The following is a 27,426-nucleotide window of genomic DNA, read 5'->3' as shown; positions in this document are numbered from 1 at the left end:
GCTGAATAGGAGGTTGGAGAAAGAGAGGCAAGGGATGGATCATGAAAATTTAAATTGACATCATGCTTATGTTTTTCTCAGGCTACCATTCGTACTCAGGTTCAGAGGTAGAGTTGATGGAGATGTGAGTTTCATCAGAATTGCCATTTTTACTGGAGATATAAACTCATGTATATATATGGGAAGGACTTGCCTGCAGATAAATCCAACAGAGAAGAAAGCAGAACTGAGACCAAGAAAGTATTGAGAACATAGTTGGAGAGCCTGGATTTGGCCTGAATCTCATGCTACTCCTTGACTTTGGTTACAGAAAGCAATAAAGTCCCACTTTTTATTAAGCCAGTTGGGGTTTTGTTACTTGAAACTGATAGTCCTATTTAATATAATGAACCAAAGAGGAAAGAATTTGGTTGTATTTTTCCACATGCATATCCTAATATGAGAGGACAGGAGGGTAAGTGGGTCTTTTTATTTCCAAACTAGGTACTAATAATTTCTCATCGTTTATTATGTTGCTTGAGCTGGATGTTTTCTATCTCCATTTACTATTTTTTTTTAAAGTTTGATGTTGACCACAGCCTCCTGAGTATGTTTGTCCCCACAATGAGATGGATAGGATAGGAAGGATAAGGTGAAATGGGATGGGGGGGGGCAGTTACTTTTATAAAACAACATTTTGTTATACAAAGAATATCAAATGTTCTGCCTGAAAAGATTCCTTTTTATTTTTTCCCTTTAATAGACAGATTCAGGGGGAAATCAGTCCTGTCTAGCGTATATTTAATGGATCTCATGCACTGATTTACTAAAAATTGCATGGATGTAAAAACAAACAAACCAAAAAAAAAAAAAAAACAAATGAACTGACATTTCTGGCAAGTTTAGCGTGACAGCATGTTAAAATCAGATTGTGGAAGAATCTGCCCAAGTTAAACCCATCTAATTATAAACTCATTACTACCAACTCTGGAGCTAAACAAATTCCTGTGGAAGACCTTTACCTAATTTTCTCAGTTAATGATAAAGCAGATTTGAGGCTACAGTTGTCCCTTATATGGCTTCAGTAGAAGTATTTGTGAAAGCACAGAAACCAGCAATGTTGGGGTGGGAGTGTAATTTCTCTCAGTTTTATGGACCCAAGCATGGTGTCCCAAGTAATTTAGATCCCAGACATCCAACAGGGACCTGTTACCCCTTATGCCAGAACTCATTTGATCATCCCCTGAAAGCAAATAAGTTGTAGGGCAAGTTTTTGGATCATTGTTTGAAACTGTTTGAAGCCTGTTCTGAATAACACCAAACTATTTACCTCAACCTTTAACCAATCACTATAATTGGTTCTGGAAAGATTCAAGGAGAATCAACCCTATTTTAAAAAGGGCCAACCTATAGTCCTACAAAACTATGGCTCGATTCAATTTTCTCAGTCCCTCAATTATTTATGTTAATTGCTTTCCCTTAAACGATGAGTGAGGTCTCCAAGTTAAATATTTTGTATTAGAAGCAAGAGGGTTTTGGGCACAGTATTACTTTACTATTTAATGTTACTATTTTCAAGAAAATAAGACTATTTGCTTTGAATATATATATCTTCCACTAAATTTTTAATTCATTGCCTAGAGGATCAAGTTAACTTAAAACTGAGGCTTAGTATTATGATTCCAAAAAAATGAGAGTAAATGCCACTCTAAAAGAATGGTGAACTAAAGGGGAAAATTTTCCTGACATACCCATTCACAATTTCATGTAATATAAACAGGCATTGTGTTTTATTTATTCATCTTTTAAACCAATATCTTCACAACTTGATACTGAATGTAGACAAACTGCATATGTGCCATCTTGGTAGACAGAAAGATAAACCTCTTCCTATATGTTGATGATATGGGTTTCATTTTCAACAACTAGAATTGATTTCTGGATACAAATAATTCGGTCATTCTACTGCTTCAGAAAGAACTGTATAATCATCAACTTTATCAAAACTAAAATCATTTTCTTTGGCAGACAAAAGGCAGTTGATCAAAACTCTACAAACTAGACAACCTATTCCATTTTGTATAACATACTTTTTCCATAGCTTATCCTGGAAAGCATGCTGCAGAACTGTGCAGCTCAATATATAACTTTTTCCATGGGAGCAGTCCTCCTTGGGCTTCTTTTTGATGACTTGGAACACTTGCTTTGAAAATTTTCCAGGCCAGAATCATCTTTTTTTCCCACAGTACCCTGTGGTGTGGAACTCCAGGCTTTCGATCGAGAGTACGTTTAATTGTGGGAGGAGATCCAAATCTGCTTCCTAAGGACAATCTTTGCTTTGCCTGCAGCCCATTTCAGTGCAAATGTGGGGAGATTTTATTTTTGCATGAGCAAAAACATTGGTTGGGCATCTTGGCTTTAACAGCAGAAAGATTTCTGCATCTTCTTCATCTTATTTTTAAAGCACTTGCACCATCCCTCAATACAAAAATAGAGAATTCACATTCTAAGCACTCATTAAAGACTAACCTTAAAATTCTTAGTAAGCATCTCTTAGGATATCTGTTCAGCCCTGTCTCTGAAAACTGCCTCTACCCCAGGGTAGTGCTTTGGAAGACTGTTCTGTCTCTGGCTCCCAGACATGAATTGGATTAGGGATGGAGATATGACTCAAACTGGGCCACTCACAGTCTCTCTTCCAGGAATTTGAGATTAGGATTCACAGTGTTTAGCAGTTTTGATCCATGATTGAAATGAAGCAGAAATGTGAGTTTGCAAGTCATGGGGCAGATAGATATCCTTTCCTAAATGAACACAGAGTCAGGGAAAAAGAGTCTTTCGAGAGAGAAACAGAGATGAGTGGCTGTGTAGAACAAGAAAAAGACTGGCTGCTTTCATGTCAAGAGTCTTCCGATTTCTTGTTTCAGTCCTTTTTGAAGCCTAGGTTTACTCCCCATGTTTCCACTGTAGTCCTGTCTGGCATATTCTTATATCTCTTTTTCCTTAACTTAGCTCATGGTATACCACCATGGGAAAACCACCTTCAATCAGTGACACTATACCTCCGTCAGGTCTTCTATCAAAGGTTGTGGTCAGAAAATACCACATGAAACAAACTTCTTCATTTGGTGAAAAAGCTCTGCTTGAGGCCATTATCCTCAATGCCCTCCATACATATTTCCTATAGCAATTGTGCTTCATATTATAAAAGTGTGATCACCTCTCTATTCTCTGGCTGCTGCCAGAAATCTCAGAGGCAGAGATGGTGCACACATACATCTCTAGTAATAATTATCAAGACAAGACTTTGTTCCTTCTTGTTTTTAATGGATCTAATTTTCTACTTCTAGTTCTAAGTTATGAAACATTTTGTACATGTGTCTTAAACTGCCTGGAATGTTTTTAGGGAGAAGAGAATTGCAAGTAAAAGAATCAACAATCCTCTGTTTAGTTAATCAAGCTTTCCGAGAAAGCATCCCCATAAAAATTAAGGGCAATTTAGATACGTTAGCATATATGTGGAAAAAGCATTCAGCAAGCATTCAGTTTTCTCCCTAAAACATGAAATGTGACTAAAGCTATAATTCTCTCTTAACTCTAATAATTGATACTAATGATTTAGATTAGTTATATATATGTTTGGGTGTGTTCTGTTAAACAATATTCTTGATTGAGTAATTCTAGATGATTAACAAAAGGTGTTGACTGATTCATGTGTTAAGTACTTTTTCCCCCCTGGCAATGGAGGTGCACATATAAAAACTCAAGTGAGTTTTTCTTTTTCTTTTTAAATGTAAGTCTTTTCAAAAAATGTTTTTAGTTCTTTTATTTATATATTTATTTATTTATTATTCATGCATTTATTTTTGGCTGCATTGGGTCTTCATTGCTGCGCTCAGGCTTTCTCTAGTTGCGGCGAGTGGGGGCTACTCTTCGTTGTGGTGCGTGGGTTTCTCATTGCGGTGGCTTCTCTTAGGGCAGAGCACGGACTTCAGACGCGCAGGCTTCAGTAGTTGCGGCACACAGGCTTAGCTGCTCTGCGGCATGTGGGATCTTCCCGGACCAGGGCTCGAACCCATGTCCCCGGCGTTGGCAGGCGGATTCTTAACCACTGCACCACCAGGGAAGCCCAAGTAAGTTTTTCTACACCGCTTCTCTTCTGAAGATTGACAGAAAGTATTCTTCTCATTGCTTTTATTTTCCTTACTGAGTTTTGGCATTCTTCACCTGTCCTAATCCCCCAATTTCCACAGTATAAGCTACTGGAAGTCTGAAGCTAAAGTTGCATATGAGACTCCCTCAAATATCTTCCCAGTCATGGACTCAGTAAGATGCCCCTTCTCTCCTTATGTATGCAAGTTCTAAGGACTTAGAGGTCCCTGGATGTCACAGGTCAATGCAAAGATAGTATTACCGTATCAACTTCTTATTTACTCACTTGTGGCCTTCATTTTCTGTAAGTACTAAAGTATTTATCTTAAGAAGTAAGAACACTGGAGAAAATGGTGACAGAGACAGTTTCACGTGAAGTTTGTTTTTTAAATAAAAACTTGTTAAATTTATATTGCCTGCTTCTATTAATAATCTCAAGGGTAGGGTAGAGTCTAATCGTGAATGATATATTTTTATAATCCATAAAACTATTGCTGAATTCAAGCAAATAGCAATTGTAAAGGTACATAACTTAAAAGAAAATCACCATGAGTGTTAATTGGGTATCTTAACTGCATGTATATGTTTAATACAATTTGAAATCTATCAGCACAGTGGACAGTTAAGCAAGAAGAGAGAGGGAAAATGACAAAAATACAGCTAGCTAGCTATAAAAAGATGCAGCTCTTAAGACGGATAAATACAACAGTGAGAAGTGGGTCTCTAATGGACAGAAATTAGCTGTCAACAATTTAGAAGGATTCAAAAGGCATTTTGAGTTGCAGTACAGAACATGACAGAAGAAAGAATGTGCTAAGGGCAATTAGATAACCCTAAGGCTCCTTGGTATGTTTCCACTTGGTGCTCTGTCTGCCAGGCAACACAGGTTTATTTGGAAAAGAATGGAGTATCCCTCTTTCTAGTCATTATGCAAGTAAAAATGTGATTTTATAAAAGTTCAACAATTCTCAAACCTGCATCTATTTCATAATTTGAAAAAGTAAAATCTTTCCTCAAATAGGATATTCTATGCTTAGTACTTATAGAAGTAATAGCATAACTAATACCTATTCTGAGTCAAAATATAGTTTTCAATATATAGATAAATGTGATTTTCTGTAGGTTGCTTATTCTTTTGCAAGGAAATCAGTTGTTATTTATTTAATTTTAAAAATTTATACTGGGGTAGGTGGCCATGGGTACATAAATCATGTCATTTCTACTTGAAAACTGAAGAGGACTCCACAGAGGGTAACCTAAGGGAGGTTTCTTGCCAGAATTACATTCTTTTTATTCCTTCTTAATTTTTTTCTTTCTTTTTTTTTTTTGGAGATGACTGGCAGCTGATTCACAGCACAGGCTTATTCAAAAATTCATATTGGACTCAGTGAAGGAGTCCCCCTCAGAGGAAGGGTAGTAATTATTTTAATAACTAACACTTTTAAAGTGCTTATGTATGTAATCCACAGTTTTAAACACTTCACATGTATCAATCTATTTAATCTTCAAAACAATCATATGAGACAGTAGTATTATTAGCTTCATTTTATAATTGGAGAAACTAAGGCACAGAGAGGTTAAGTAACCTGTCCATGGTTATGCAGATAGAAGTGGCAGAACTAGATTTAAATACAGATAGTCTAGTTCTAGAGTTTGACCTCCTAACCATTATGCTATACTGTCTGTTGGCATTAAGACTTTTTGTAATTTAAATATTTAAAAGAAACATGGCCCAACCCATAAATAATTTGATTACCATTGGAACAGGAGAGACAGTGGTTCTGGGTCCACAAGATAATGTTGTTGGAATGGAACTGATGGAGGCTCCCTGACTTGCCTCCTATGCTGGCTAAGATCTGGTATCTCACAAGTTCAAGTGTGGAGCTTCCTTGGCTGAATCCAGTTCAGTGCATAACCCCTGGAAGGCCAGCTCATCTTGGGGAATCTCACTCATGCTTATATGTCACCTATAAAAGTTAAACAAAAGCTAACACTAAGACTAGCCAACTAGTCTCAAGGGTTAGCTAATGGGCATGAAAAATAAATGTCAGAGGGAGAAATCAGAGAATAACTTGAGTGCCACTGTAAAATGTCTACATGCAAGAAGATAATAAAGAATAATGTTTTGTTTTGTTTTTTGAATGAATTATTATTTTTTTTGGCTGCACTGTGTGGCACGTGGAACTTCCCTGACCAGTGATCGAACCCATGCTCCCCCTGCAGTAGAAGTGTGGAGTCATAACCACTGGACCACCAGGGAAGTCCTTGTTTTGTTTTTTAAATACAGTTTTGAATTTGCTAGAATGGAATGTTAGAGTTGAAAATTAATACCAATAAAATCAGTATTAATAACCAATACTTACTGAGTTCTAACCACATGAGTGCTGGATAGTCTGCTAAGTACTGAGTCACTGCATACTCAGAACAACACTAGAAAGTAGGTGGTATTCTCTCCATTTTCCAGATGTAGAAACTGAGGCACAGGGAGGTTTACTGACTTGCTCAAGTCTGATATCTAGAAAGTGATAAAGACCTAAGTCCAGGGTTCAATACAAAGCTTGAGCTCTTTTTTTAAAAAATTGATTAATTAAAAAAATTTTTAAAAAGTTTTTGGCCGTGCCCCATGGCTTGTGGAACTTTAGTTCCCTGACCAGGGATTGAACCTGGGCCCTCAGCAGTGAGTGTGGGGAAAAGCTTAAGCGTTTAACCAAAATTCTTCTTTACTGCTTCTTTAGTTGTCTATTTGTGAAATATCTGCCAAATTGAATTGCTCGAATCAGTTGCTATCATAAAAAATTTCCTTGATCTTTATGCTTTCCTTTATGCTTGTTCTTTATATCTTTCCTCTTCTTCAAGACCAAGGGCGAGGCCCTTCTCTATGAAGGATTATAAATTTTATTTATTTCTGGCTGTGTTGGGTCTTCGTTGTTGCGCACAGGCTCTCCCTAGTTGCGGCGAGCCGGGGCTACTCTTCGTTGCGGTGCGCGGGCTTCTCATTGCGGTGGCTTCTCTTGTTGCAGGGCGCGGGCTCTAGGCGCGCGGGCTTCAGTAGTGGTGGCTCACGGGCTCAGCAGTTGTGGCGCACGGGGTTTATTTGCTCTGCAGCATGTGGGATCTTCCTGGACCAGGGATCAAACCCATGTCCCCTGCACTGGCAGGCGGATTCTTAACTACTGAGCCACTAGGGAAGTCCCCAAATTAGAATTATAGTGAGAGCTAACATTTCACGACCACAGGAGGAGGGAGGCACTCCCTAACCTCCCCTCAGCTTTACTTTCCTTCAGAGCACTTCTCATCATCTGTCTTAGATGGAGTTTCCTGGGATGCAGACTCTGCAGTGGGGCTCTGCATGCTATAGGTTTACTCAAGAGTGACCTCAGTACCGACACATGGGGCAGTGAGGGAAGCAGAAATGGGAAAATGGAGCAGCTGAACTGCGATGTGGTGGCTACAAAGACCTCAGCCGACCTCAGGGAGTTCTGGAGCTGACTTGGCCCTTCACAGTTGTCCTGAATTGAAGTGATGGGACTAATCTTTGTGTTTCTCATTGACCAGTCTTGAATTCTGACTGCCCCTGGGGAGAGGAGATGTCTCTGGGGCATTCAGCCTCTTTTGGACAGAGGCAATGTTGGGAAAGGAATTCAGCTGTGAGTCTTCAGCAAGCAGCGCTCCCATGAACTGAAGGAATAAATGCCTGGGTCCTGAAGGGGAGATTGAGGCAACACACCTTAGCTCTGCATCACCTGACATTCTAAATATCTTACTTATTGCCTGTTTATTGTCTCTCTCCTCTCTAGAATGTAAGCTGTGGAACAGCAGGGATCTCGGTCTGTTTCTGTTGTATCCCTAGCACGTAGAATAGTACTTAGTAAAGAATACAGAATGGGTTCTCACAGATATTTGTTGAATGAATCAGTGTACAAACAAATGAATACATTTCTAGTTTCCTGATGAGAAAACTAAAGCTTAAACAGACTAAATTGCCCTCCTTAGGTACTAATTCCTATGGAGTAGCAGAGCTTGGATGCTGATCCAGACTGGTCTGGAGTGGAGAAATCCTCATAAGCCAAGATACCAAGTCCTATGTTGCCTACCTGAATGTATCATTTTCCTTTACCAATTAGAACAAACAACCAAGTAACCTAGCCTGGGATGAGTCAGTGACACATTTGTGTGGCACATTAGTCTTGGCATCTAACTTTGCTTTGCTAACATATCACCTTTACCTCTATGATATCTAGATTCATGAAGTTTCCCAGATAACTTAATTTCCACGATTTTTTCAATAACCAGGACTGACCAATTTTCGCAGAAGGTTGGGCATGGGGTGGCTCAGCTCCAGTTTTCTCAGGAGGCTCTGGTGAGCAGGTCATAATTCACTGTGTCTTGAAAGTCCAGAGACCAAATATGAACTGTCAAGGAGAAATATGCAGGCTTACACGCTGGCAGAGAGCAAGCATGTGTTAGAATTTAAATTGATAATTCCCAGGGTTCCAGCGCCTTCTGTAGGTGAATTCTTAAGGCTAAAATAGTCTCTGGGGAATTTGGAAGTTATGACAGCTATAGGCGTGACAATGAAAAAGATATTTGGAAGGATTTATTTTTAGTGTGGATAAAATGAAGGTGAGGAAATAATGAGATGTGTTAGCAATGGTTCCAGGAAAGTCCATTATGGAAAGCTTGTTCTGACTGCCTTGCCTGTCTCCAAAACTACAAATAACTGGAAGAAAAATAAAAACTCAGGAAGGTTTCAGCTTCAGTAGCAAGGTAAGGGATGGCATGGTATGGCCCCTGCCTATGAATCCAGCCCCTTAGCCTATATTTCCTGTACCAAGATCATCACCCCCATCATTCCTTACCCCTATCCTTGTACCCTCTGATGAAAGCTGGCTCTCTAATTAGACTGTGCATCAGAATTACTTGGAGTGCTTGTTAAAACAGAATGCTGGGTCCCACCCCTACACCCCAGAGTTTCTGATTCAGTAAGTCTGAGGTGGGGTCTGAAAATTTGCATTTCTAACAGGTTCCCAGGTGTTGCTGGATGCTTCTGGTGCAGGGTTCACATTTTGAGAACCACAGTCCTAGGCATACTGAAATTTTCAGTTATTAGAAAGTTCCATACTCTTTCATCTCTACCTGCACACACGAGAGACTCCCCAGCCCTCTTATCTCACCCTCCATCCCCATCATTTTCACAGTTAAGTTTTATTTAACTTTAAAGTCTCCTTCAAGACGTCATTTATTTTTGGAAGCTTTCCTTGATACATTTGTTTGGATTTTTCTCCTTGTGCCCCTCGAAGCATCGCATGTAACCCTGTATTGTAATCTTGTGTAATTATCTGAACTTCTCAACTAACTTTTGTGAAAGTCAAGAACAAGTTTATTCTTTTCATCTTTGAATCCCCAGTGCCTGCCTTTATATCTGGCCCTCATTAATATTTTTTGATGGAGTGGAGTGAGGAAATAAATCGAACAACTGAACATTCTTCTGCCTTCTTTAGCTTTTGCTGCTTCCTTTCAAGTGCCCTTCACTTTCTTTCTCATCACGTCAAATTTGGAACAAACTTTGTATCAGATTTAGAAATAAGCTCTTTTACTTCCAAGGATAACAGCTTATGCAACACTATTGAAAACATTGCCAATTTCATTCCTTCATCTCAGAATGAGAATAGGAAGTGGGTAAAAATGCATAATATATGTATATTATATATTCATATATAATATACGAATATAAGTATATGTATAATGTATAGGTATACACATATATATGTATATATAAATATACATATGTATGCTAACTTTATTAAGTCATATTGCAATGTTTATTGTTTACAGAAATGCTGAAACTGATTGTTGAAAAAAATCATTTAGTCTGCTCTTCTGTTTTGTATACAGCATATAGAACTATTTAATTAAAAGAATACCTACAGTGCAAGAGCATTTTTTAAAGGATGCTCAGTTTTCCAAAAGCTTAAGAGAATATGGATTCAGTTTGTTGTAAATCAGCTGTTTTATAACTGGCAGCAAGGTTGCCGCACTCCGCTTCTCTGCCTGTTGCATAGTCGGTAATGCGCTCACGCGTGTCTTGCTCAGGTCTGTGCACACACAGCTAAATCTTTTAAAAGATTCCTACTATTATTTTGCCAAGAATTCTTATTACTCAATTTAAATTCACTGAACTACTGTTTCCCTTGAAAAAGTAAAATGTAACGCAAATACTTAAGCTGCTTCTTGATTCTTCACACAGGCCTTGGTAGAGCTGGCTGGGTTTGTTTTATAAACATCTGTCCATTCAGTATTGGGACTTCACAGTGAGATAAAGGCAAAAGCAGATAGATGCCTTGCATTGGGTTAATACACATTTAAAAGATGTTACGTTAGATAATTTAAAATTATTTTTACTGTATACTGGTACCGTGGTAAGTACAATTCAAACTATGTTATATCTTTATGTTTTGACATCGGCAGATAGTATTTAGTATTTATGTACTTTCCATAAAGTACTTTTCACCTGACTTGGACATTTTGACAACTCTTTCATTCCACTCTCAAATTTTTTCAGCTCTGGAAACGATGGACTACCAGGTGGATAGAATTCAATCAGGAAATAGGAAATAAAGCTATGAAAGGAACCAAGGCCCTGTGCTGTGTCATCCTTGCAGTCCATGGCTTCTAAAGGACACTTTCATCCCAGCATCATGTGTTTCTACCCTTTGCCTGTATGAACCACATCTATGTATTGCCACTGGGCATCACCCTACAGCTAGCTGGAACTACCCTAACGCGTTCTAGAAGCAATGACTGAACATCACAATACTCCCAACCCTGTCCTGAGAATAGTAAATGATCATGCAACAGATGAGGGTGAGAGGTCAACCATAATTAAGAAACATACGAGCAGTTCCAGATAGGTTCCATATGGTTATATTAAGAGATTAGGTTTATCTTTGCTTTGCCCTTTATGCTTTTCTAACAACGAAAATATGACACTAAAAAACCACTTTACAATAGAAGTCAATACAGCTGATTTGTGTAGTCTAAAGAATGGCTCTAAATCTTCAAGTATTACATAGAGAATATATTTTTCACTAAATTTGGAGCAATTTAAAATGTCTTAAGAACATTTTTTGCTCTGTTAAAGAATTCAAGGTTGAAAAGTCAAATAGCTTGACAGAAAAATTCAGGCGATTTATATGATGGCTGATAGAAACAATCCATCTCATCTCAAATCAAGTCAAATTAAAATTAGACTTTGGGAATGACATAAATAAGGAACTCTGTTACAAGAGCCTCTAGTGAGGTTAGTGGTGAGCTTCTTGAAGACAGAGAACATATATTATTTATCTTTGTTTATTTTTTCTATTTGTCAGACACATGCAAAGCAATACATGAAGTAAAAAATGAATAAGAAATGGCTCCCGATCTCAAAAAAAAAATTCTAGTCAAGGGATGATGGCTTATATCCCAAAGAAATCATATTTTTCTGTATGTTGCTGCAGGTTATTGGCTTAAAATAAAACTATATTCTGTTTTAAGAAATAGATCCATTGCTGTTTGTTAGTTCCCTTTTTAATATGATCCAAATTGTAACACTGCACATTGATATACACATTTTACAACTTCTAAGTACCTGTTAATAGTGAATGATTTTCTTTCCAGCCCATTTGGCAAAGTTATAATCTTCAATATTTTTCATATTAAGGCCTTCAATCTGTCCTATGGTGCATAAGCCCGGTTCCCATCATTTAAAATCTTTTTTGGATCCGTGCAAAACTGACGCAAAATATTTTTGTCAATGCAGGCTTCTTAAAAGGAGACTTCCATTTTCTATGCAAATAGTTACTTTTCATCAAGTCCCAGCTCATTTAAGGTAATCAGACTAACTGCATTATTTTGCCCCTTTAGAATGGCATACCAGGTGTACCATGTGTGCATTAATCCATAAATCTACATTAAAACACAGATAACCCTCTGAACTTGATGCATGGTGGTTTGTAAATAATTACAGTTTTCTGAAAATCAAACACATTTTATTCTAAGGAGGAATATAATTAGTTAAGGAAGAGTGGAGTATTGGAGGTAAGAATAAGAAATAATCATGTAGAAAATTAGAAGTAATGACCAACCTGAATAAGAAAAGTGAAAACACTGAATGAGTAGAAAGGGAACTCAGTCCTGGTTCCAAGCATGAAAAGAGTCTAATGCCACAATACCCCTATTTTAACACTTACTAGCTGTGAGGACCTGGTAAGTTACTAAACATCTTTGTGTTTGTTTTCTAATCCATAAAATAGGCATGATAATAGCACCCCCTTCAAAGGTTGTAAGTATATTAGTAGCCATAAAGAATTAAATAGTGTTTGAAGCATAATTAGAACTCACTAAATATTATCTGTTTTTATAAAATATCAATGTTAGAAGTTACATTAAATTTCTATCACAACCTCCTAACCAAAGCAGGGATTTCCTTTATGACATGCTGAATAAGCATCCAGCTAGCTTCAGCAAAAAGTCTTACAAGAGGTCTTCATTGTGTCATAAGGTAGGCCAATTTATATTCAGACAACCTAACTGCTAGAAAATTTTTCTTTCCTACTGATGTTTCTGTTTAGACAGCTATGGCTGCCAACACTGAAAGTGTGCTATTGATTGAAGATTATTTCAAATTAAAGTCTGATATACTGGAATTCATCCTCCTCTGGGTAGACTCATAAATATGAAATCTGCCTCCTTGATTAATTAACTTTTTTATTACTCCACCAGGGTCAGCTGGCCCTCTTTCTGCTTCATGCTTCACCATTAATAATCATCCCCAAGTTTCTGGCTGCTGTTAATAATGATGTAGCTAATTTCATCCTTGGTAATTAAAGCAGTACAGATTGGGTTTCAACCAATAGACTGGATCAAACATAATAGAGATTTTTTTTTAAAAAGGTGTGTAAGGAGGGATATCTATTTAACAACAAAAAAGTTATTTTACTCTACCTCAAATACCCCCAAATTTTAGAATTAACAATTAATTTGTAATTAAAATTGCATATATCATGTTTCTACATGACTCAAATAAGTTACAGCTTGTTACCCAAAATATAGCAAGCAATATTGCTTACCTGTGGCAAAAAAAATATTTGATTCTTTCTTTTTCGACAGGTAGGCAATATGCTATTCTTCTATATTTTGAAATTACACATTCTTCATTTATTTAATTAAATGTGTACTGGAAACTATGTATAAGACATTTTATGAGACACAAAGATACACAGGTGACAGTTTTTGACCTCAAAGTGCTAGCAACTTAGTAAAGAAGTAAGCCCTCACACAATAAAATATTACAGAAAGTCTGAGGAAAGAGTGATTACTTCTCACTGGATTGATCAAAAACACTTCAGAAGGTGTAGCATGTGAGCCGGACTGACCATTTGTAATGTGATAGGTTTCTGAATATGCCAGTTGGAAGTCACAGACACAACTTAGATAAGACGAAGATTCAGAAAATTTCGTGCATGAGCATTTATACATTTTCCCAGGGTATATGTTAACTAGAGGGAAATAGAACAGAAACGATGTCAATTTGGATTAGACTGGAGGAAGACTTGAATATTTGTTGAGAAGCTCACATTTTATTCAGTAGAAAATACCCAACGATTTGGAGCTTTTAAGTGTAGAAAGTTGAGTATAGAAAAATTAGTCAAATGAGGGCATGAAAAATAGACTAAGGAAGAAGAAATTAGAGACACGATCTTGCACCTTAATTTTCAGGATCATTTCCATACATAAATTGTTAAAACTAATCAAATTGCTTAAATATGAAACCATACTAAAAACAGCTAAATTTTATGGGTGTTTTTGAAATAACTAAGCGATTAAATTTATTCATTTTTATCAACATAACACTTTTTGTATAAATGTGTAAGATGTGGCATAAGATTCTAATTTGAAACACTTGCCATGATTCAGTAATTTATACTTTGGTTAGTTAATGTTGATCATAATGACTTTTATGTGGTTATTTAAGTGATATAAATCTAGTCCATCATTACTACTTTGGGTAAAATGCTGACAGATGTGGCTTTGGTGCTACAGAAGTGCTTCATGTAGCTTACAGGTAAAATCCTAAATTTACATATTATTAAAATTTAAGGTGTAATTAATCTTTTCAGGGAAAAGGAATGCATTGCTTATATGTTGGCTGTGTATTAACTCTCCTGGATCATTTGGATAACCATTAAGGCAATGGAAGAGATAAATTACGTGTAAAATTCCAGTTTTCTTTCAAAAATTGGCTTTAAGCTATGGATTCTCCTACCTTTTGATAGCTTCACAAACTGTTTTACAGTATATAAGTAAAATGTTTAAGTTGACTGCAATCTAGCAGGATATATTTTATTTTGGTTTAAAAAATGAACCCATGAAAGTATTTTTTTGTTTCTGTAAATTACATTTGAATATTAGATAAATCTTGGTTGTGTTTTAAATGAAAACAAATGTTTGACTGCCTTATCATTAAATTATTTCTTTTTAACAATGTACGTGTAATTTTAACAGATGATTGTTAAAATTGAATCAAATATGGTTTTTCAAGCAATTTGTAAGGATATGGATAACATTATTGGTTATATAGATAACTTTTCAATTTTAATTCTCATCTTTTTCTTCATTGAAAAGAAGCACATTTTCTCCAGAAAATAAGCTCAGAAATAAAAACAAATATGAGGCAGATAAAATTTTCTGTTGTTTCATTCATATAAGCCAAAAAGGCCTGTACTTGACAGTGTGTATGTGTGCACGCACGCCAGTGTGTGTGCGTGCGTGTGGGTGTGTTTGATACTTTGGGGCATAATATGGAGTTTATATTAATTTTGAGAAAATTCTTATACTTGAGAGCTTCTGACTAACACCTATCTATTGTTCACCTATCTTTCGAGAAGATCCACATGGAATATTTATGTGTTCTTACTTTCTTACTACTGATTCTGTAGTTTATTGTAATTTTAACTCTATTCCAAAAAGATGGGGGGATCGATTACAGTACCTAATCAAAAGACCTGTACACAACAGCAGTTCAATAAATGCTGTTAGTGAACATAATACTTAGCTATACACTATTAGTCCTAAGAGAGATTAGCAGACATATGAAACGTCCGTATTGAAACACAAAAAGAAAGTGTTTTGTGACTATATATGAGTGACTTTCTACCTACTTATCTATAGACCTATCAGTCAATTCTCTCTCCCTTGTTCTCTCTCTCTCTTCCTATATAACATAGGGAATGAGGTTGTTCTATAGACTTAGGAAAAGAGGATCCCAATAGCTATAGTTCAAGTAGGCTCTTTTTATAGTGCTAACAGTCATAGTTAGTACTCTTTAAACTTGCTGGCCGGTTTCCACTAGCACATTCTGACTCTGGAAAAAAATCCAACCTCTGGTCTAAAAACAGAGCAAGAGGAGTCACGGTGATAGCTCCTCAGAACTGGAGAAAATATTTGCAAATGAAGCAATGGACAAAGGATTAATCTCCAAAATATACAAGCAGCGCATGCAGCTCAATATCAAAAAAAACCAAACAACCCAATCCAAAAATGGGCGGAAGAACTAGACAGTTCTCCAAAGAAGACATACAGATTGCCCACAAACACCTGAAAGGATGCTCAACATCACTAATCATTAGAGAAATGCAAATCAAAACCACAGTGAGGTATCACCTCACACCAGTCAGAATGGCCATCATCAAAAATTCTAGAAACAATAAATGCTGGAGAGGGTGTGGAAAAGAGAACCCTCTTGCACTGTTGGTTGGAATGTAAACTGATACAGCCACTATGGAGAACAGTATGGAGGTTCCTTAAAAAACTAAAAATAGCACTACCATATGACCCAGCAATCCCACTACTGGGCATATACCCTGAGAAAACCATAATTCAAAAAGAATCATGTACCACAATGTTCATTGCAGCTATATTTACAATAGCCGGGACATGGAACCAACCTGAATGTCCATTGACAGATGAATGGATAAAGAAGATGTGGCACATATTTACAATGGAATATTACTCAACCATAAAAAGAAACAAAATTGAGTTATTTGTAGTGAGGTGGATGGACCTAGTGTCCATCTTACTTCATCTTACAGAGTGAAGTAAGTCAGAAAGAGAAAAACAAATACTGTGTGCTAACACATATATGTGGAATCTAAAAATAAATGGTTCTGATGAACCTAGGGGCAGGACAGGAATAAAGACGCAGACCTACTAGAGAATGGACTTGAGGACCGGGGAGGGAGGAGGGTAAGCTGGGACGAGAGAGTAGCACTGACATATATACACTACCAAATGTAAAATAGATAGCTAGTGGGAAGGAGCTGCATAGCACAGGGAGATCAGCTCGGTGCTTTGTGATGACCTAGAGGGGTGGGCTAGGGAGGGTGGGAGAGCTGCGCAAGAGGGAGGGGATATGGGGATATGTGCATATATATAGCTGATTCACTTTGTTATACAGCAGCAACTAACACAACATTGTAAAGCAATTATACTCTAGTAAAGATGTTAAAAAATAAATGAAGCTACTATGTTTGTAGAGTACAAGTAATCAGTTAAGAACATTATAATTTTGAAGAAGAATTGTTTCATATTTTATATTATTGTCTCATTGGTTGTTAGCAAACTAAAAGTTGAACAAAGTAAAATAGGTACGGTTAAAGGGAATGACATTGTAAACTACTTTGTTTTGCTTGTTTTAAAAAATTTGAACCAGACCATCAAATGAGAGAGTACCTAATTTCACCTCCCCACTTCACACCCCATCTCTATGCATTATAAAGTCAGTTAATTAAATAATACAGAAGAGAGACTTTAATAAGAAAGTTGACATTACAATAGTTCAGACAGTACTTGAAAAACAAAAGCTATAAAAATTTAAAGCTGCGCTAGGAGGGTATGTAGAGAAAAAGACTGATGCTGTCAGTTTGGATTCATATCATTATATTCCTGAATTTATAGTAAACCTACACATATCCTACTATGACATTATTCATTGAAATTCTCTTCTGGATATAAACAGCATGCTTTGAAAATGCAATTTAAAACTAACCAGATAAAAAATGATCCTTTAAATGATTTTTCCTCAGGCTGTAAATTGACTTGGGAGCCGCTCTATGCACCCAAACTCCAGGTTTACACAAACATATTTTTCAGACTCTTCTCAAACGCTGTTGTCTCTTCAGCGGTGTTATAAAAGTCACTTTCATGACATTTATAAATCAGTAATTCAGAATATGGTGTTTGCTGTCTGCTGCTGCTGTCAGGTGCTTCTAGGGTTCTAATCCTGCACCTCCACTCATTGGTTATCAGATTTTGGTAAAGCTACTTACGTTTCTAAAAAGAGTTATAATCTTAGCAGAATTAAAAAGATAATTTGTGTAAACTGCTCAACAGACAGTCCTGCACATGTTACTGGTCATGTTACTCCCTAATTAAAATCCTCCCATGAATCTTCAATCTCTTCATAAAGTCCAATAAGCTTGACATGGCCCAAAGAGCAACTTCGTCTTGTTCTTGGCCCCTGTATAGTTCTCTGCTTTTAGCTCCCACCATTTAATTTTTCATGTCTCCTCACTGTAGTCACACCAAATAGTTGGCTTTTCTTTAAATTTTTCATGCTGTTTCAGGTCTCAGTGCTTTTGCTATTCCTTTATCACCCTTCTTTAAAGAATGAGCCACTGCGTCTCATCCTCCAGACCTTCATGATCTATTCATGCTGAATTAGGGCAGCTTCTCTACGCTCTCGTAGCACTCTTTGCATATCTGTCTGGTAGTACATGTCATTCAACCTTGTATTTTTTAATTGAAACTTTCATTTTCCTCCCACAAATCTAGACTATAAATTATGCGAAGGCAGAGGTTGCAGGTCTTATTACTTTTTTATCCCCAGAGACTCACGCAGAGTATGGCACATGTTAACTGTCTTATATATTTTTCATTGAATGAATCAATATTATACTGGGTCATGGTAAGTATGGGACCTTTCTGCTAAGGAGTTTCAAAGTACTTATCTTTTACATAACATCTGAAAGAATTCTAGTACTGAAAGTACAATAAGTTGAAATTTAGAGTTAAAACCAAATACAAATTTTAAAATTTAGATCAGAACTTACATTTTCTTATTAGACTAGATTGCTTTGTCTAAAAGTCCCAGACAAACATAAATGAATTATCTAGATTTAGACCTATGAGTTTGAGAGTACATTTCTGACTTGATGATATAATACTCAAAAATGTCATACTTTTAAAAAGTTAGGTGAATTTCTTCATCTGTGAAATAAGACACAATAAACACACCCTGGATAAGACAATGATGTGACTCTTCCCTGGACCAAACTTTCCTTGAATTGTGTCCTTGGCTTTGCACCTAGATTAAGTCTTGACATGTGGGCAGGGAAGAAAGCAGTCAATAGGACATAGCAGGGACATTTTTTGAATATTGCTTTTGATTATGGAGTTTTGTGATAACTACACTCCCAATAATTTCATCTCTAGCTTGAAAAGTCAATAGTCCTCAGTGGGATTACAAATGACTATCACAGATATTAAACATCCAGGTTATAAGTATTCTTTTTATTCATTTGTTTACTTTCCCTCCTTAAGCTGTATTCCTTCTTAATTAAATATGTCAGTGCTTTTCCACTTTTTAGTTAGATATAGTTGTAACGAAAAAGTTCTTATGATCAATGTTGTTCATTAACCTAAAAACAACAACAAAACACTCCTTCTGTCATATAGTTAGAAACTCACATAGCTTCACTTTCAGGGAGTGATAAACTGGGGGAATTGTGGCTTAATCAGTGGTCCTACCGTTAGCATTTTATAATTCCAATGGAAGGACTTGGCAGGATGGTAGAGTACTGGCCTTGGAAGAAGATAGCCCTTAGTTTCAAATTTTAGCTTAGCTTTCTTACCAGCTGCATGAATCTGACAAGTTGCTCAATTTCCCTAGGCTTCTGATTTCTCATAAGTAAAATTAGGAAAATAATACTGGTCTCATTGGATGTTGAAACCTTTAAAAGGGACAACACATGTAAAATACTGCACATCATTTATGGCACCTATGAGAACAGGCTCAATAAATGGTAGACATTATTATTGTTATTCATAAATAATTTTTACAATAAAGTTGCTATTCTTGAATTCTTATGCAAATACAGGCATTTTAACAGTGATGGGAACAGAATTTTATTATAATTAGGTATTTAGATATTTTTCCATTAAAGTACATAGCAAAAGCCACCTATATCATCCTTACAAAGATGGCAATGTGATGGATTTCTAAAATTGAAAAAATAATTCAGTGGTAGAACTGGGTTTAGAATGAACATGCCATTTAATGTTATGTCACATGATTTTGGAACGCCTCACTCCCCTCATCTCCCATTTTGGTTTTCAATATGTTGACGCTATGAAATTAATTTGAGTTTCTAATCAAGCCCATGCATCTAATATTTAAACTTATAATGTGCATTTCAGGGGAGTTTGTCTCCTGACCACTGTTTTTATTGATCTAATATAACAAGCCAAAGCTGCATAATTTTGAACTAACTGCTAAAATCATTTGCTCATGGCTTTACTCTCTTCCAAGTATTCATTAGTATCCCATTATGATGCCAAGACTGGCGGACAATTAGGCTAACACCACCCAGTGAGACTCTCTGTGTTGTGGCCTGAGTGATGAATTCTGCATAAAGAGACAGATTTAGGCCACATTACAACTGTGGTAGAGCAAGACATTTCATGAAAATATTTAACGATAGCACCAAAGCATTAACTGAAACGACTGTATGAGTATTTACATGAACAGAATCCTGCATGATGAGACTATTCAAATTTTGGGACATCAGATTTTCAATTATCAGGTCACATTAGAACCACACTAAATTAACATCTTATTTTATATCTTTGTGTGAAACTTACTTTCATCTCCTGTTTCAAACTCAAACTTCTGACTGTATCCACTGTACCCTGTTGCAGTCCTCACTCGGATATGAAAAATGTACTTGGTGGCTGGCTTGAGACCTGTGATGATGGCACTGGGGGCCTTGGACTTCGTGGAGGAGTAGGAGAGCTGCTGCTCGTGGTCCTGGAGACAGAAGAGAAGAGAAGGGGAGTGAAGCAGGGTTATTTTCCTTTACCTCGAGACACTGTAAAGTCAAGCTGAGGAATTCTCTCTCAAAAATACTGATTAAGAACTGGTGCAAGCATGGTTTTCCATAATTTAGTGCTTCGTTTTTCATCAGTTATAATGCATATGATATGGTCTTGATTTGGAAACTTATTAAGAAAGAAGATGATCTTGTATTTTTGGTGATTTGGATTTCTGACCTGACTCTAAGGAATGGTGGTGGCGTGCAGAGCACATTTTACACAGAATGGCAGCTGAATCTTGAATAAAATGGGCACATCAGATCAGACCGCGCCAGCAGCAAGCAAGGAGCAAGGGTGGGAGAATTCAAGTACCCGCTACTCACTTCTACCCGCAGGTAGTGCCAAAATGCCGGCGCTATCCGTGGGTAGACCTGTGGGTGAAAGGAAAAATAAATTAATTGTTTTTTTAAAGTTTGCGATCTTTTATCCTGAATCAATGCATTGTTCTGAAACTCAGTGATTCCCCAGTAGTAACACTGAAGTTGAAGCAACTTAAGACATAAAATGATGAACATTTTCCTTTGAGGGAGAGTTGACTCCTCTGCAAAATACCACAGTTTACTTTGTAAAGATGTACGAGATACATAATGATTGTGAAGTAGATTTTTTTAATCGAAAACAAATTTATGGTTACCAAAGGTTAAACGTGGGGCAGGGGAGAGGGATAAATCAGGAGTTTGGGATTAACATACATGCACTACTACATATGATAGATAACTAACAAGGACCTACTATACAGCACAGGGAACTCTACTCAATATTCTGTGATAACCTTTATGAGAAAAAAAACCAGAAAAGAATGAATATATATATAACTGAGTCACTTTGCTGTACACCTGAAACTAACACACATTGTAAATCAACTACACTCCAATAAATTTTTTCTTAAATACAAAAAAAAAAAAGCACATATTTCTTATTTTCAAAGAACCCTCTGGGAGTATATGTTTCAACTGTGTTGACTTCTTGCCCTCATTTAATGCAGCCAGAAGACCCTGGGCTTGTGTCGCACCATGAAGCCTTTGTCCAGTTCGCTGTTTTTATTTTTATTGTTTATTTATTTGTTTTTTAACATCTTTATTGGAGTATAATTGCTTTACAATGGTGTGTTAGTTTCTGCTTTATAACAAAGTGAATCAGCTATGCATATACATATATCCCCATATTTCTTCCCTCTTGTGTCTCCCTCCCACCCTCCCTATCCCACCACTCTAGGTGGTCACAAAGCACCGAGCTGATCTCCCTGTGCTATGCGGCTGCTTCCCCCTAGCTATCTATTTTAACATTTGGTAGTGTATATATGTCCATGCCGCTCTCTCACTTCTTCCCAGCTTACTCTTCCCCCTCCCCGTGAGGTAGATTTTAAAATGGTCCGCCTGTGAGGGAGCATCAAAGACACAGCACAGTATGAAAGACAGCACACCTCAGAAATCAGCAGGATTGGAGGCTTGGTTCCCAGTCACCCGTGGTTAACTGCCAAACTACCTCTTCTCACTAACAGGAACCACAACTGACTGAATGCCCTCGTCATTCAGAGTCTTTTAAGTGGGCTGTCTTGTCCACCACCTCAGAACAATTTACTTGTGCCTTTAAGAGATTGTCCACAATATGCTAGTAGTGGGAACACATTAAAGTCAATACTGTTTTTGTATAGTGTTATTGTTCAGTAACTTTATAATGGTGTTCCAGTACGGTATCTGAAAAAAATATTTCTGTATGAACAGCTCTTCTAAATTCATAGGTCAAATTAGGCTACCAGGCCCTTGAGTTAATTCTCCACTATTCTCATGACAAAATATCTAAAGATACAGACTCTCAGAGATGGAAGTGACTTTCAAGATCATTAATTAAGTCACTCATTTGATGTTTAAATTCGATCTATAATATTCCCATCAAGATTTCATTTAGCCTTTGCCGGAAAATATCTGTTGTTCAGGAGACCTTCCAGGCAAACGAAGTAAACTACATACATGCAGAATGTATCAAACTGCATTTATTGGCTGGTGATCCTATAAGATTTAGAACTATGAAAATCATTTTCCTTAAGCGACTTTTGAGAAAAAAAATCCTTAAAGATAATTTTAAAACTTTATGGCCTTGAGAGGGGGAAGATGGCGATAGAGTGAGATGCGGATATCACCTTCCTCCCCACAGATACACCAGAAATACATCTACATGTGGAAAAACTCCTACAGAACACCTACTGAAAGCTGGCAGAAGACCTCAGACCTCCCAAAAGGCAAGAAACTCCCCACGTACCTGGGTAGGGCAAAAGAAAAAAAGAAAAAAAACAGACAAAAGAATAGGGACGGGACCTGCACCAGTGGGAGGGAGCCGTGAAGGATGAAAGGTTTCCACACACTAGGAAGCCCCTTCACTGGCGGAGATGGGGGTGGCGGAGGGGGGAAGCTTCGGAGCCATGGAGGAGAGCGCAGCAACAGGGGTGCGGAGGGCAAAGCGGAGAGATTCCCGCACAGAGGATCGGTGCCGACCGGCACTCACCAGCCCGAGAGGCTTGTCTGCTCACCGGCCGGGACGGACGGGGCTGGGAGCTGAGGCTCGGGCTTCGGTCGGAGCGCAGGGAGAGGACTGTGGTTGGCGGAGTGAACACAGCCTGAAGGGGTTAGTGCACCACGGCTAGCCGGGAGGAAGACCGGGAAAAAGTCTGGACCTGCCGAAGAGGCAAGAGACTTTTTCTTCCCTCTTTGCTTCCTGGTGCGTGAGGAGAGGGGATTAAGAGTGCTGCCTAAAGGAGCTCCAGAGACTGGCGCGAGTCGCGGCTATCAGCGCGGACCCCAGAGACGAGCGTGAGACGCCATGGCTGCTGCTGCCGCCACCAAGAAGCCTGTGTGCGAGCACAGGTCACACTCCACACCTCCCTTCCGCAGAGCCTGTGCAGCCCGCCACTACCAGGGTCCCGTGATCCAGGGACAACTTCCCCGCGAGAACACACGGCGCGCCTCAGGCTCGTGCAACGTCACGCCGGACTCTGCCGACGCAGGCTCGCTCCGCAACCGTACCCCTCCCTCCCCCCGGCCTGAGTGAGGCAGAGCCCCCGAATCAGCGGCTCCTTTAACCCCGTCCTGTCTGAGCGAAGAATAGACGCCCTCCGGCGCCCTACACGCACAGGTGGGGCCAAATCCAAAGTTGAACCCGGGAGCTGTGCGAACAAAGAAGACAAAGGGAAATCTCTCCCAGCAGCCTCAAGAGCAGCAGATTAAATCTCCACAACCAACTTGATGTATCCTGCATCTGTGAAATACCTGAATAGACAACGAATCATCCCAAATTGAGGTGGACTTTGAGTGCAAGATTTATTATTTTTTCCTTTTCCTCTTTTTGTGAGTGTGTATGTGTGTGCTTCTGTGTGAGATTTTGTCTGTATAGCTTTGCTTTCACCATTTGTCCTAGGGTTCTATCCGTCTGTTTTTGTTTGTTTTACTTTTTAAAAAAATTGTTTCCTTAATAATTATTTTTTTATTTTAATAACTTTATTGTATTTTACCTTACTTTATTTTAATTTCTTTTATCCTCTTTCTTTCTACTTTTTCTCCCTTTTATTCTGAGCCATGTGGATGAAAGGCTCTTGGTGCTGCAACCAGCAGTCAGTTCTGTGCCTCTGAGGTGGGAGAGCCAACTTCAGGACACTGGTCCCCAAGAGGCCTCCCAGCTCCACATGATATCAAGTGGCGAAAATCTCCCAGAGATCTCCATCTCAACACCAGCACCCAGCTTCACTCAACAACCAGCAAGCTACAGTGCTGCACACCCTATGCGAAACAACTAGCAAGACAGGAACACAACCCCACCCATTAGCAGAGAGGCTGCCTAAAATCATAGTAAGTCCACAAACACCCCAAAACACACCAACAGACGTGGACCTGCCCACCAGAAAGACAAGATCCAGCCTCATCCACCAGAACACAGGCACTAGTCCCCTCCACCAGGAAGCCTACAAAACCCACTGAACCAACTTTAGCCACTGGGGACAGACACCAAAAACAACGGGAACTACCAACCTGCAGCCTGCAAAAAAGGAGACCCCAAACACAGTAAGATAAGCAAAATGAGAAGACAGAAAAACACACAGCAGGAGAAGGAGCAAGATAAAAACCCACCAGACCTAACAAATGAAGAGGAAATAGGCAGTCTACCTGAAAAACAATTCAGAATAATGATAGTAAAGATGATCCAAAATCTTGGAAATAGAATAGAGAAAACGTAAGAAAAATTTAACAAGGACCTAGAAGAACTAAAGATGAAACAAGCAACGATGAACAACACAATACATGAAATTAAAAATACTCTAGAAGGGATCAATAGCAGAATAACTGAGGCAGAAGAACAGATAAGTGACCTGGAAGATAAAAGAGTGGAAATAACTACTGCAGAGCAGAATAAAGAAAAAAGAATGAAAAGAACTGAGGACAGTCTTAGAGACCTCTGGGACAACATTAAACGCACCAACATTCGAATTATAGGGGTTCCAGAAGAAGAAGAGAAAAAGAAAGGGACTGAGAAAATATTTGAAGAGATTATAGTTGAAAACTTCCCTAATATGGGAAAGGAAATAGTTAATCAAGTCCAGGAAGCACAGAGAGTCCCATACAGGATAAATCCAAGGAGAAACACGCCAAGACACATATTAATCAAACTGTCAAAAATTAAATACAAAAAAACCATATTAAAAGCAGTAAGGGAAAAACAACAAATAACACACAAGGGAATCCCCATTAGGTTAACAGCTGATCTTTCAGCAGAAACTAGGCAAGCCAGAAGGGACTGGCAGGACATATTTAAAGTGATGAAGGAGAAAAACCTACAACCAAGATTACTCTACCCAGCAAGGATCTCATTCAGATTTGATGGAGAAATTAAAACCTTTACAGACAAGCAAAAGCTGAGAGAGTTCAGCACCACCAAACCAGCTTCACAGCAAATGCTAAAGGATCTTCTCTAGGCAAGAGACACAAGAGAAGGAAAAGACCTAGAATAACGAACCCAAAACAATTAAGAAAATGGGAAAAGGAACATACATATCGATGATTACCTTAAATGTAAATGGATTAAATGCTCCCACGAAAAGACACACTGGCTGAATGGATACAAAAACAAGACTCATATATATGCTGTCTACAAGAGACCCACTTCAGACCTAGAGACACATACAGACTGAAAGTGAGGGGATGGAAAATGATATTCCATGAAAATGGAAACCAAAAGAAAGCTGGAGTAGCAATCCTCATGTCAGACAAAATGGACTTTAAAATAAAGACTATTATAAGAGACAAAGAAAGACACTACATAATGATCAAGGGATTGATCCAAGAAGAAGATATAACAATTGTAAATATTTATGCACCCAACATAGGAGCACCTCAATACATAAGGCAAATACTAACAGCCATAAAAGGGGAAATCAACAGTAACACACTCATAGTAGGGGACTTTAACACCCCACTTTCACCAATGGACAGATCATCCAAAATGAAAATAAATAAGGAAACACAAGCTTTAAATGATACATTAAACAAGATGGACTTAGTTGATATTTATAGGACGTTCCATCCAAAAACAACATAATACACATTTTTCTCAAGTGCTCATGTAACATTCTCCAGGATAGATCATATCTTGGGTAGCAAATCAAGCCTTGGTAAATTTAACAAAATTGAAATTGTATCAAGTATCTTTTCTGACCACAACGCTATGAGACTAGATATCCATTACAGGAAAAGATCTGTAAAAAATACAAACACATGGAGGCTAAACAATACACTACTTAATAACGAAGTGATCACTGAAGAAATCAAAGAGGAAATCAAAAACTACCTAGAAAAAAATGACAATGGAGACACGACGACAGGAATAAAGACACAGACCTACTAGAGAATGGACTTGAGGATATGGGGAGGGGGGAGGGTAAGCTGTCAGAAAGTGAGAGAGTGTCATGGACATACATACACTACCAAAAGTAAAATAGATAGCTAGTGGGAAGCAGCCGCATAGCACAGAGAGATCAGCTAGGTGCTTTGTGACCACCTAGAGGGGTGGGATAGGGAGGGTGGGAGGGAGGGAGACGCAAGAGGGAAGAGACATGGGAACATATGTATATGTATAACTGATTCACTTTGTTATAAAACAGAAACTAACACACCATTGTAAAGCAATTTTACTCCAATAAAGCTGTAAAAATAAAAAAAAACTTTATGGCCTTGTTTGTCAGAACTTTATATGCTACATGGTTATTCTCTGTCTAGCTGAGGAATTGAATTTGTCACCTATACCCCAAATACAACTGTTTATTAAACACAAAGTACAAAGAAAAATGAGTTAACAATAGCAACATTTTAAATAAAAAAGACAAAACAGATAAATTGTAACTTATATTTATCCCTAGGTCCTTTCCAGATTAGAAAATAAATAAATATCTGCCTGTTATAAAATCCAAGAAAATAAATTATATAAAATCATTGGTGGCAGTAATTATCTGCTAAGGGCCTAAAGAAGAAGCTTTCTAAGATGAAAGCCTTTATAATTAGGGGGTTTAACACCCATATTGTGGAGAAAGAAAGTCTGTGTTCTATTGGAAGAGATAATACTGTTTCTGGTAGAAACTTGTAAAAACTTTTGGATTATTCATTCTTACATAGAAGAGTAGAATATTCCACCTCTCACAGAATTTTCTGCAACATTAGAGTATTGGGGTATTCTGAGTAGCATTGCACAGTATGAAATTATGATTGAGAGAATTTTAAAATCCTGAAAAAAGAATTTAGTTTTATCCTTAAAGAGAGGAGATACAGATTGAAAAATTGACTTAGAATTGCCCCATAATAATTAACACATTATGTCTTTGCTGCTTCACGAAAACATAGCTAAATAGTAATTTATTACTCAGTAAAGTTACAGGGAGCAAAGGACTCCTTTTGCAAATAGCTTTTAGCATGTCTGCTGTTATACAGAAGTGTATCTGTAGCTATATCCCTGGAATAAAAATCATTAAGTAGGAAGTATGCTCACATGGTTCCTCAGCCTACAACACAGCAGTGCGGGGGCAGCTGCCTCGCCTCACATCTTGCCTCCTCGGAGCACGCCAAGAAA

The 27,426-nt window shown here is 37.8% G+C and overlaps 1 protein-coding gene across 4 annotated transcripts in view; it reads right to left on the bottom strand.

The window, feature by feature from the left end:
• EPHA6 (EPH receptor A6) overlaps positions 1–27,426 on the bottom strand; it is a gene marked incomplete at its 5' end in the record, with an annotated part of 867,182 nt that overhangs the window by 275,794 nt on the left and 563,962 nt on the right. For 2 of the 4 annotated variants that reach the window (XM_081234488.1, XM_081234490.1), the window contains 2 exons: positions 20,092–20,257; positions 20,646–20,693. In XM_081234488.1, coding sequence (XP_081090614.1) covers positions 20,092–20,257; positions 20,646–20,693 — 214 coding nt within the window. The remainder of the gene's footprint in view (positions 1–20,091; positions 20,258–20,645; positions 20,694–27,426) is intronic. The other 2 variants (XM_081234489.1, XM_081234491.1) reach the window with 1 other exon arrangement.

Source organism: Mesoplodon bidens (assembly GCF_964165515.1).
Source record: "Mesoplodon bidens genome assembly, chromosome: 5".
In the NCBI taxonomy this organism is placed as follows: Eukaryota; Metazoa; Chordata; class Mammalia; order Artiodactyla; family Ziphiidae; genus Mesoplodon; species Mesoplodon bidens.
This window is presented reverse-complemented; position numbering and strand designations above follow the sequence as displayed.